The sequence below is a fragment of the Piliocolobus tephrosceles genome, chromosome 7 (assembly GCF_002776525.5).
Source record: "Piliocolobus tephrosceles isolate RC106 chromosome 7, ASM277652v3, whole genome shotgun sequence".
NCBI classification, from domain to species: Eukaryota; Metazoa; Chordata; class Mammalia; order Primates; family Cercopithecidae; genus Piliocolobus; species Piliocolobus tephrosceles.
Window position 1 is genome coordinate 61,727,278 of NC_045440.1, and position 12,369 is coordinate 61,739,646.

Here is a 12,369-nt window from a genome sequence, read left to right on the forward strand (position 1 = left end):
CTCTATCCTCTGAGAACAAAAAGATTAACTTAAAGCTTTGATAATTTATGGGGCTCCTCTTTTCTTAACTAAATTGATAGTGTTATATAACTCATGGCTTAAAACCTTTATTAGGCGTTTTTGGAAATCATTAAGGTGATAAATATTTCATGCTTATGTTGTATAAGATATTCTGGAGAATGCAAAGGTAAAGAAGAAGGGAGCATTCGCCACAAGCAGTCTTCAGTTAGCTGAGAGATTGAGATTGGGGGAGTCTTTAGAAGGAGATGACCTTTTAAGGCAAGTCTGCAGGGGTAGAAAGGATTTTCCCAGGCAGAGTTAGAAAAAGAAAGGATGTTTAGGCTGAAGTAATGATACAAGCAAAGAGGGGGGATCAGGAACTTGCCCAAAGTAGAAGGCACATGTAAGAAATGCACCTTAGTCATGGCTTGGACCCTGCTGCAGAATTCCTTAAAGGCTAGCGCATGGAACCTCCACTCTCCTCTGCAGGCAGTAAAGAACCACAACTAGTGTTTGAGCTGAGCATTGATTAGAAATATGATTCAGGGTGATGCATCAGGCAACATTGCATAAAAAGGATGGGAGGAGGAAAGACAGACAAGCAGAAGGACCAGCTCAGAGGCTATTGTCTTCTGGGCAGGAGTTAATGTGGGTTAAAGAAAGGTGGTGGCAGGCTAATTTGGGAGACTTGTACATGATGATAGTTGGCCAGCAGTGCAATTAGATGCCTTTCCAAGGAAGAGGGAGCACAACCTGGTCTGTCTTTATCATTGTTTATGAGGTTCAAGGATAGCTGATTTAAAGAATTTCTAATCTTTCCACTTTTAATAACTTATAACTCATCAGCCACCCCAGATTCAGAAGTCTCCATTTCTAATGGACAGAGTAGTCCACGCCTGGAAGACAGTCTCAGAGGGTTGCACCTGGGATCGTTGGTGTGGTGCGATGAATCAGTGAATTTCTTTATATATATATATATACGTGTATGTGTATACACACACACACACACACACACACACACACATATATACATTTTTTTTTCTTGAATAGGGCCTCACTCTGGCACCCAGGCTGTAGTGCAGAGGCATGATCTCGGCTCACTGCAGCCTTGACCTCCCAGGCTCAAGCATCCCTCCCACCTCAGCCTCCTGAGTAGCTGGAACTACAGGCACGCGCCACAACGCCCAGCTAATTTTTTTTGTATTTTTTGTAGAGATGGGGTTTCTCCATGTTGCCCAGGCTGGTAGTGAACTCCTGAGCTCAAGTGATCTGCCTACCTCAGCCTCCCAAAGTGCTGGGAATACAGGTGTGAGCCACTGTGCCCAGCCAATGAATTTCTTTTTGTGCTCTTAATTTTGTCTTCTAAAGAGAGTATCCTGTGTGATGATTATGTATCTGATACTGCCAACCTGCTAATCACAGTATGTTTAGGAGCTTGTACAACCATTATGGTGAGTGTTAACTAGCCAGGTCGTGAATTGGCAAGACAGAGCTTAGGGCAACTGATGGAGTGAGATGAGGACACGTGTGTGCATGCACTGTGCACATACACGCGTTTGCATTTAATAGCTGGTACAAAAGAAAAGAAATAACAGGCTCCAAGGGGAAAGAAAAGAAAAGGAGATACAAAAGGGTTTGAATGCTACCAGCAGGATGTGTGTGAAAGGGGAGATCTCAGCAATGGTAGTTAGATTGCCACCCCCAGTTCCAGCAAGTTTACCCTGTTTGGTCATATGTTAATTATATGCATTGAACATTGTGGGTTGTTTTCCCCCAAAACACAGCTGGTGTGTCTCTTCCTCTGCTGATTGCTTTCCAGGGTCATTCTCTATAGCATATTTGTTCGCCAGGAGCCCCTTAGGACTCCCTAAGGCTTGGCATCTGTGGCAGTTGTCCTAATTGGTCACACCTTGAGGTCAGCTTTTCTGTCCTGACAAGTTAAGAAGTGTCTGTTAAGCAGGTGTCCTTGTTCCTAAATTTGAGGAAGTTAAGGTGAAAAAGTATAGATAACCTACAAACTAAGTGCACCCAGTTGCCCAGATAACTTACGTAGACATCGCATTGTGTAGAGATTGCTCCAGGGCCAGTACTGTTCATTCTCATCCACAGTCTGAGTAAAAACATATATCCAGCATTTAAAAGGAAATTCTTTAATTTGGGAGATTACACTGAAATTTGAATGGGTTGTGGCAGAGTAAAGAAGCCTCAATCAACATTCAACAAAACACATTTCCAGGATTATGAAAAATAGAAGCAATTTTATATGTATGAGTTGAAAGTAACATAAGCACAGCGCAAGGAAAAAAGTTTAGAAGTGTTGGTAGAACACAAACTGTATATAAATGAGACAATATTTTTAATGTGACCCTTAATATTTTTACTTCAATGCTTGGAACAGTGTCTGGCACACTCTAGGCACTCTGCTAGTTGTTTTCTTGCTAAAAGTTAAGGAAGTTAAGCAAGTGAAGGTAACTAACTGAGTGACATAAATGGAGTTACTATTATTGGCCCAAGCTTTATTTCAGTGGAATTTCCAATTTCTCGGTTTTGTAATGTGAAGTTAAGAATAATGTTGAAAACATGTCCAAGGTACCCTGCTGGTTAGAGCTGACTTAAGAGTCATTGCTGGTTATTGTTTGAGGCGGGGGCGTGTAAAGAAGAGTGGGCAAAAAGAAATCAAGAATGAGGCTTACATGTTGGAGTGAATTTCAGAGAGAAAATAGTAACTTGTTTTTTTCTGGTAATCGTCAAGAACAAAATATTTTCTTGTTTGTTCGTGGCTTTTATATAGCTAGAGGACATTGCAGTTACTGTCCCGACAGTGACCATCTGTTGAAGTGAAAAGACTTCAAGCTGTAAGTGAGTGCACACTTGTTTCAAGTTGTCTTTGATATACACACTTTCCAATGTAGTACCAGCCGTACATTAATTTAGGGTGGAACCAACAAAGTGTTTTAGGTTGTCATAACCCATTTCCAGTTAATTTTTGGATTGATGTTTACAAATCGGGTATCAAACATTAATTGGTCATCTTGAAAATTTAGCTATGATGTCAGAAGGTAGCAGTTGCGTTCCTCCGCAACACTCTTCCCACCCTCTTTCCTTCAATATTGCCACAATAAAATGTCAAGACAATCCTATAGGAAAGATGTTTGCTGATACTATTTTTGAATGAAATATTATTAGTATAAACTGGCTGCCAGTTGTAAGAACCTGAATTCATAACAAAGAGCTGAATTAATTAATTCAGCAGTAGCTTTTGTCAGGTAAGAAAGAATGGATTTTTTTTCGGACTATTCTTTTTGGTGGTATAAAAAAGGCAAAAAGTATTTTTTTAATCTCTGAATAAATTTAAAATTAAATTTCTCCGCAAATTTGACCGAATTATTTATATTAAAAAAATTTTAACTGAAACCCAAACATATCTGATGTTTATTTTGTCAAAATGATTATTTCCTTTTTGAAAAGTATCCATTGGCCATTAATTTGTTTTAAATGGCTAAAATACTTTATTTATATTATTGTGGATTTTAACTTAGTATGGACAAAAAATAGTTGACCAGATAACATAAGAGTAAAATTTATTTCTGAATTTCAGAGCTTATGGTATATTGTACAGTAAGAACACACTCGAAAGAGACCTAATGTAACATGTCCACTTAAATCTGTTTCCCCTGTCTCTTGAGGGCTTATCCTGAATCTAGAACCTGGGTTTCTAAATTTCATGTTTTAAAAAATATTTAACTTTATTCAGGAACATTCTTGCTAATGCTCTTAAACAGCATTTTGCTCTTTACTCTTACATTTATTTTCCATACGTAAAGAAAAATTGTGAATATTATCTTTTCATTCACTTTAAAAAAGGTGTGAGGACCAGGCCCCCTTCATAGGAAGTCAGTGTATTTTGTGGAAGGCATTAGTGCTTGGGAAGACATTAAGTGACTTTAATCTGTTCTCAGTAAATTATTTGTTGATTAATAATTAACAAGCTGTATTTCTGCATTTGACCATGCCATAAGGTAATTTCTACATGCAACCTTAAAGTACAGATAGGATTGCACTTTTGTTACATCTGTGCTTGTTGCAGCAGTACCATGTGAGAGGCTGTGGTTGCCTGTCCCACTAACCCAACCTTTAAAGCCTCTGTGAGGTTTGTGTATCCCCATCTTGTGTATAGTTAGTTCACATGTTAAAAACTAGTGGTAGGAAGGTAGTTTTAAGTTTCTGGCACAGTTAAAGTCTGGGAGACAATCCCATTAAGATGAATGTGTGTGTTTGTATTTTCTAAAGAATAGTTAAACACATCCTCCACCTTCAGAGAAAGGAGCTGAACACAACAGCTATGTCCTGATTAACCCCAGAGGCAGGAGGAGGCCAGACCAATGCTGTGTAATTCTAGTTAAGCCACCTAAGCAGTTGAAGGAAGCTTAGCCTGCTCCTTCCTGAATAAGTGTATGTCAGGCAGGGATGTGGTGGGGCATCTTTCCTTAGGAAGATGTCATATTCTTGAGGCCTCTTGCCAATGTACCCAAGTCTTTGGACCAGCAAAAATCCATGTGGGGCTATGAGGGAGAAAAGAAGGGTTTAAGCATAGAAGTCTTTTGTCAAACACTTAAAAGTTTATTTGTTTTTTATTTTAAAAGGTTTGGATAGTTCAAGATAGAATTTTTGTATCTTAGGAAAAATGACCAGATGAGAATGAATGTGGAGGGAGATTTAGAGATTACAATAGACGTATGCTTAGGTCCCCAACAGATATTCTGAGAAATTATCCTGGAAGTAAATTCCATTTTGTAGTTCCTTTGCCTATATTAATATGCAATTGTAGACCCAAACTACTACTGCTCTTACGCTGTAATTGCTGTAATTGTTAGGACTCTATTCCTTTGTTTTTTTCATTTTGGAACAGATTTTGTTGTTTGTGTTTATGTTCAGCTAGTAAACATTTCTTCATTTCTTTAGCAATTTAGGTTCCAAATTTTTTGTAGGTATTTGGCCCTTGGCTTGTTTCTGCCACTTCTGGCTTGACAGTCTGTTGTTGAAATTCCGTTTTTACAGACAGCAAACATTTGTTTGTTGAAAAATGTGGTTTTCCCCCTAAATGCCTCAATGTGTTATGCTTAAAACTTTTATCCCTTTTGTGCATCCACAGTTTTGTATAGACCCAACTATGAGTAAGTGGATGGATTCTTGTTCATAAGCAGGAGTTTGGTGTTCTGGTTCCTACAGTTTGCAATGGGTTTTGAAAGCAAGTTCATTGTTTTTAGTAATAAAAACCTTTTACAGCATTCACATTATGCTGTCCAATCTCTGCAGGTGCTGAAGAGAAAATTTTGGAAGAGTTTAAAGAAACACACAATGCAGAGTCTCCAGATTTTCAGCTCCAGGCAATGATCCAGGCTGCTGGCAAGCTAGTGCTGATTGACAAGCTGCTGCCAAAACTGAAGGCTGGTGGCCACAGGGTGCTTATCTTTTCCCAGATGGTGCGCTGCTTGGACATACTGGAAGACTACCTCATTCAAAGACGGTGAGGGCCACCATATCAGAATAATAAAAAGGAAATCTAAAATTACCTTCACAGGGTTCCAAGCAGTCCACCTAAAAGTGGTATCTATGATAAAGGGGATAGAATGGGGAAAATGTATCACATATCCTTTTTAAAACGATAGATGTACATGATTATTTTACATGATGACTACAGGAGGACATTGCATACTTTTTAAGGCAATTTTATTTCCCCATTGCCTTTATTTGAGTAGGGTAGAATGTTTCTTACTTAAAATTGAAATTATTTGTTTTCTTACTGTTATAGGTGTCAGCTGTTTTTAGAATTTAGCTATTTCCCTGGAGAGGAAGTAAAATAAAATTTAATCCTTGGTCATTCAATCAATTATATAAAAAACTCCAATAAACCCTGTTTGCTCTGAGATTAGTTCTGTTAAGTCATATTAGTCTTTTAAATATGTATTCCATATTGTAATAAAAATTTAACAAAAGGAGCAAGTATGTTGTCGCTGTGTGTCAGGCCTCCTTGTTCACACTGATGATTTCTAGGTACCCATATGAAAGGATTGACGGCCGAGTAAGAGGCAACCTCCGCCAGGCAGCTATCGACAGATTCTCCAAACCTGATTCTGATAGGTTTGTTTTCCTCCTGTGTACAAGGGCAGGAGGTTTAGGCATTAACCTCACTGCTGCTGATACCTGCATCATCTTTGATTCAGACTGGAATCCCCAAAATGACCTCCAGGTAAATGCACAAGAAAGTCCTGATGCCTTTAAAAATGAAGTCATTCTGCTTACTGTGACAGAGAGTCCCAGTCAGACCCATAAATTAATGTTGCGTTGTCACTCAGGCTGTGTCCTATGATTCAGAGCAAGTAACCAACTAGTAACCTGTTGATTAATAATGTGAGAAGAAATTTTTTAGTTTTAACCTTCTTCTAAATGGCACCTCTATTTATTGGCACATAGATAGGGTCTTATAACTGGCAGTTGAGTCTTGTCATTCGTTGGTAGCCGTCTTAGCTCAGGTCTCCTTAACATAATACCATAAATTGGTTGGCTTAAACAGCAGACATTTATTTCTCATGGTTCTGGAGGTTGGAAGTCCAAGACCAGAGTGCCAGCAGAGTCAGGTTCTTGGTGAAGGCCCTCTTCCTGGTTTACGGACAGTTGTCATCTTGCTGTGTCCTCACCCAGCTTAACGAGAGCCAGCTCTCTCGCCTCTTTATATGAGCACTAATCCCTTTCGTGAGGACTCCACCCTCATGACCTAATTACTTCCCTAAGGCCCCACCTCCAAATATCATCACAATTGGAATGAGGGTTTCAGCATATGAATTTGGTAGGGAGACACAAACATTCAGTTCATTGCAATAACTATTAATTTCATTTTTCTTCCAGGCTCAGGCTAGATGTCATAGAATAGGACAGAGCAAATCTGTGAAAATCTACAGGCTGATTACAAGAAATTCCTATGAAAGGGAAATGTTTGACAAGGCTAGTTTGAAGCTGGGGCTGGATAAAGCTGTGCTACAGTCTATGAGTGGAAGAGAAAATGCTACCAATGGGGTAAAACCACCCTTGCCCAAACCATTCATTTGTTCTGGCACTTTTCTTTATTTAACTAATTGTAAGAAATTACTCAGCTTTTGCTTATTTTTCGACCTCAATATTTTAAGTGTATTTTGTAACACTTTCCTTTGTTATAATTTAGGTTTACTCTCTTTGAGAAAAATGCAGCATTTGTTTAGTCTGCAAACCTCTTAATTCTAAATTATTTTGAGTATTTTAAATATTTCTCTAAAACAGGTACAACAGCTTTCCAAGAAAGAAATAGAGGATCTTCTACGAAAAGGGGCCTATGGTGCACTCATGGATGAGGAGGATGAAGGGTCTAAATTCTGTGAAGAAGATATTGATCAGATCCTCCTACGTCGAACCCACACCATTACCATTGAGTCAGAAGGGAAAGGTTCCACATTTGCTAAGGTGTGAATCGATCTGAAGAGGCCAGGTTTTCCATAGAAACATAACAGAGCTCATGTGAAAAGTACCTTGTAAAAGTGCTTACAAGATGCATTGGGAATTAATCAAATTAATCATTAACTCCCTGTGGAACCCCTGGCACATGAAGCTTTCTTTATGCTTTGGTTTCTCTTCTGTGTACCTGCCATTGGTATTTGCCCTCACCTTGTCATCCTTGTATCTACTTCCCAGCTCCTGAGGCTAATCCCTCACTTGTGTTCTTGACTCCATCCTCTCCACTTCCGAGATCCTGCTCCATTGGTATCTTCCTTCTCTCCCCAGATTCTGGTTTCTGAAACAGCCTATATGAATGATCAACTCACTCCTTTAAAAACACCTGTCCACTATTTTCCCCTTTAACTCTGTCTCCATACATAAACTCTTTTCAGAGCTAAAATCCACACAAACATAATCTACTCTAGCTGTCTCTACTGTCTCCCTTTCTACTTATTTTTCGGCTTTTTCAGCTTCCAGCTTGCACGCATTCCCTGCCTCTCTATCAGAGCTGCTCTGGCCAGGGTCACCACTGAGTACACCCAATGGTTCCACTTGAGAGCCCCTTCTGAGGTTTTGCCTGCATTTTGTTCTAGCCATCTTACTGAGGCCCACTCTGTACTTTTATTTTTAACAGCTTTACTGAAATGTAATTAACTGACTATACAATTAACCTGTCTTAAGTGTACAATTCAATGCCTTTACCATATTACAAACGTGAGCACATATTACCACAATCTAAGTTTGAAACATTTCCATTACCCCAGAAAGGTCCTCTTTCTCATTAGCAGTCATTCCCCATTCCTATCCATACCAGTCTCCCATATCTGGAAAGCATGAATCTACCTTATTTTTCTACAGATTTGCCTTCTCTGGACAGTGGACAGTTCATATAAATGGCATCATATGATGTATGATCTTTTGTGTCTGACTTCATTCACTTAGCATAATGTTTTTCAGGTTCATCTATATTGTAGTATGAATCAGTAATTCATTCCTTTTTATTGCTGAACAGTATTCCATTTTATGGGTATACCACATTTATTTGTTGATAATGGACATCTGGGTTGTTTTTACTGTTGGTTATTATGAAGAATGTTGTTATGGATATTTGTGTACAAGTTTTTGTATGGACTTCTTTTCATTTTTCTTGAGTATATACCAGGAGTAGAATTGCTGGGTCCTATGTTAACTTCATGTTTGACCCTTTGAGGAACTGCCAGACTATTTTCTAAAGTGACTGTACTATTTTCCTTCCAAGTCAAATAGTAAGAAGTGTAGATGAGGATATGGAAGAAATGGAAATCCATATCCTCCCCAATACTTTTCATTATCTGAGTTTTTAGTTTTAGCCATTCTAATGGGTGTGAGGTCATATCCCACTCTTGTTTTTATTTGCATTTCTCTGATGATATTGAGCATCTTTTCATGTGCTTATTGGCCAGATGTAGATAATCTCTGAAAAACATTCTATTCAAGTTCTTTGTTCATTTCTTGAGTTTCTTGTTATTAATATTTCAGACTTAAAATATGTTCTGTATGAAAGTTCTGTATTAATATGATTGCAGATATTTTCTCCTACTCTATTCTTAATAGCATGTAATTTTAATGAAGCCCAGTTTGCCATCTTTTTCTTTTATCGCTTGTGTTTTAGTGCATTGTCAAACCCAAGGTCACAGAGATTTATGTTTTCTACAGATTTGCCTACTCTGGACAGTGGGCAGTTCATATAAATGGAATCATATGGTATATGATCTTTTGTGTCTGGCTTCATTCAGTTAGCATAATGTTATTCACTAGCGTAACTTAGATTCCAAGATTTATAGTTTTTAACTCTTAGATTTTGGTCTGTGATTCCATTTGAAGAGAGTTTTGTGTATGGTGTGAGATAGGGGTCCAACCTTCCTTTTGCATATGGCTGTCCAGTTGTCCCAGCTGCTCCAATCTGGAAAGGCTCTTCTCCTGTGGGCTTTGAGACCCACATCTTCTCCCTTACATCTTTCAGCCTTATGTCAGATTATTTTCTCAGAGCTCACAGGCACTGTGTATTCAACATGTGCACAGCCAAACTTACCATCCCTGTTTCTCCCCCTACCCCCATCTGTTTGTCCACCTGACTGACATCATTCAGATGCCTGAAATGGATGCTGAGGTTTTTCCTGGCTTCCTCTTTCATATTTCACATACACCCAGATTCTGACTCTATTAATTTTGCCTTTTTTATTTTTAGGGATGATGTCTCACTGTGTTGCCCAGGCTAGACTTGAACATATGGCTCAAGTCACCTTCCACCTTCAGCTTCCCAAGAATTTTACCTTTTAAAGAATATGTTTCTTTTTTTTAAATTTTTTGTTTTTATTTATTTATTTTTTTTGACAGAGTCTTGCTTTGTTGCCCAGGCTGGAGTGCAGTGGCGCAGTCTCGACTCACTGTAACTTCTTCCTCCTGGGTTCAAGTGATTCTCTTGCCTCAGCTTCCCGAGTACCTGGCATTACAGGCGTGCACCACCATGCCTGGCTAATTTTTGCATTTTTAGTAGAGACAGCGTTTCACCATGTTAGCCAGGCTGGTCTCAAACTCCTGACCTCAAACCATCTGCCCACCTTGATCTCTTAAAGTGCTGGGATTATAGGCATGAGCCACCACACCTGGCCTAAAGAATACGTTTCTAAACCACCTTCTTTTCTCCATTTTGTTATTTCTTCTGTAAATTATTACAGTGGCCTCTTCTGCTGTGTTCTGACTTCCATGCTCCAAGCGTTGGTATGACCTTTCCAACTTGTGACTCTAGATATGATTGTGTCCATAATGAGATTATTCCCAGTTTCAAATAGTCCCTGGTTCCCTCGGAATAGAGTTCAAACTCTGTTAACAACACATAGAAGACACTGCTTGACCTAGCTTCCCTCTCCCTCACCAGCTCGACCTCTGGCTCTTCTTCCCTGACTACCCTTTTCCCCTTTACTCTCCTCTGTGCCATGGCACATGCTCTGCTGTGAACATTTCCACATGCTTTCCTGTTTTATGAATGTTTTAAAATGGTTCAGGCACCATTTTATGGGAGAGCCTTTTCTTCTCAGTTTCCAGCAACGCCCCGCCTGAACCAGGTTAGGGGCCCCTCCTCTGTATATCACTTGCACTGGTCTATACCTTTGCTCCCTGTCATTTATCATGCTGCAGTGTAATTCTTTGGTTTGGTCTCAGCCCCTGGTCAGTGAGTTGCCTGAGGGCCAGTCTGTAATTCTAGTCCCATCTACTGTAGTGTCTAGCACAAGTGGAGGAACGCACAATATTGGAGCAAATGAAAAAACAAAAGCTGCTTTACATTCTACTTCTGAGAAAAACCTCTCAAAGTAACGCGTTTCTTTTTTCTCTGTAGGCCAGTTTTGTTGCATCTGGAAATAGGACAGATATTTCCTTGGATGATCCAAATTTCTGGCAAAAGTGGGCTAAGAAGGCTGAATTGGATATTGATGCCTTAAATGGGAGGGTGAGTAAGAAGTCCCATTCAAACACCTATCTGATCTAAACCAAGAGCCACTCTTTCAGAAATTTCAAATGTATCTCCTCTTTTGTTAGAACAACCTGGTTATTGATACTCCAAGAGTGAGAAAGCAGACCAGGCTCTACAGTGCAGTGAAGGAAGATGAGCTGATGGAGTTCTCAGACTTGGAAAGTGATTCTGAAGAAAAGCCCTGTGCAAAGCCACGGCGCCCCCAGGATAAGTCACAGGGCTATGCAAGGAGTGAGTGTTTCAGGGTGGAGAAGAATCTGCTTGTCTATGGGTAAGTAGGACTCACTACGTAAGATGGAATTTTGTTCTAACGATAGTTAGAATTCTCAACTGGTATAGAGCTATTTTGTGTTCGAATTTGTGTGACACCCCTTTGCACAGTCAAATGAATGCTTCTGCAGTACCTTTACAGGGCTTTGGAGCCATTTGGTTAACATAATCTAAGTTGTTCAGATGCTTCTGGATTCAGAGGTGAATCCAGTTAGGGTGCTTGTGTGTACCTTAAGGAATTATGCCAGATCCAGATTTACATGTTGATTATTAATAAGAACAAAGTGTCAAAATTACAAAATCTTTTCTCACTTTACAAGCTTTGCATAAAATTTGTGACTGTCATAAGCTTTTAATATTTCTCTTATAAAAAATTGTCAAAGGCAGTAATCTCACTTGTTAAATTCTTCCTTGCAACTCATGTGAACCATGAATGGTCATTTGAACTTTGTGACAGTGTTATATTTTTCCTGCTGGACTACAAGTTTCTGAAAGGCAGGATCCATGTCTAATTTATCTCTGAATCACTGTGATGCCCGAAGCAGTACTTCGAATGGCAGAGTGCTCAGTAAATATCTGAATCGGTCAGTAAGAGTTCTCTAGCAGATTGTGGGACTATAGGCAAGTCCTGTTAAAAAAACAAAACAAACAAACAAAAAAACTGCTATTAGAGTAACCTTTCTACAGATCTGATGACGTCCTGTCTTGGATGATTTCTTCCAGTGGATTACCATTAGTTTCAGAGTAAACACAAACATATGCTGACATGGCATCCAGAGCTCTTCTAGGCCCTTGTCTTCTGTTGGTTCTTTCCCATGGGCAGTGCAAGCTTCTGTTAGGACAGACGGCTTCATCTCCTTCAATGCACCACGCTCCATCTCATCTGTGTCTTTGCACAAGCTCTTCCCACTGCCTAGAGGACCCCCCATTTGTACCTCCACTGGGAGGTGACCTGCCTCCCTTCTGCTCTCTGTGGGTGTCCGATGCAGGCATCAGCTTGCGCTCTGCAACCGAGTCTGGCCTGTACTTCCCATCACACTCATCATGTCGTTTACGATTTT

At 39.5% G+C, this 12,369-nt stretch overlaps 1 protein-coding gene across 7 annotated transcripts in view; it reads left to right on the forward strand.

Annotated features, from left to right (window-relative positions):
* CHD7 (chromodomain helicase DNA binding protein 7) overlaps window positions 1-12,369 on the forward strand; it is a 189,163-nt gene that overhangs the window by 152,532 nt on the left and 24,262 nt on the right. For all 7 annotated transcript variants that reach the window (XM_023222342.2, XM_023222347.1, XM_023222346.1 and 4 more), the window contains 6 exons: window positions 5,317-5,527; window positions 6,055-6,250; window positions 6,907-7,074; window positions 7,315-7,494; window positions 10,904-11,014; window positions 11,104-11,309. In XM_023222342.2, coding sequence (XP_023078110.1) covers window positions 5,317-5,527; window positions 6,055-6,250; window positions 6,907-7,074; window positions 7,315-7,494; window positions 10,904-11,014; window positions 11,104-11,309 — 1,072 coding nt within the window. The remainder of the gene's footprint in view (window positions 1-5,316; window positions 5,528-6,054; window positions 6,251-6,906; window positions 7,075-7,314; window positions 7,495-10,903; window positions 11,015-11,103; window positions 11,310-12,369) is intronic.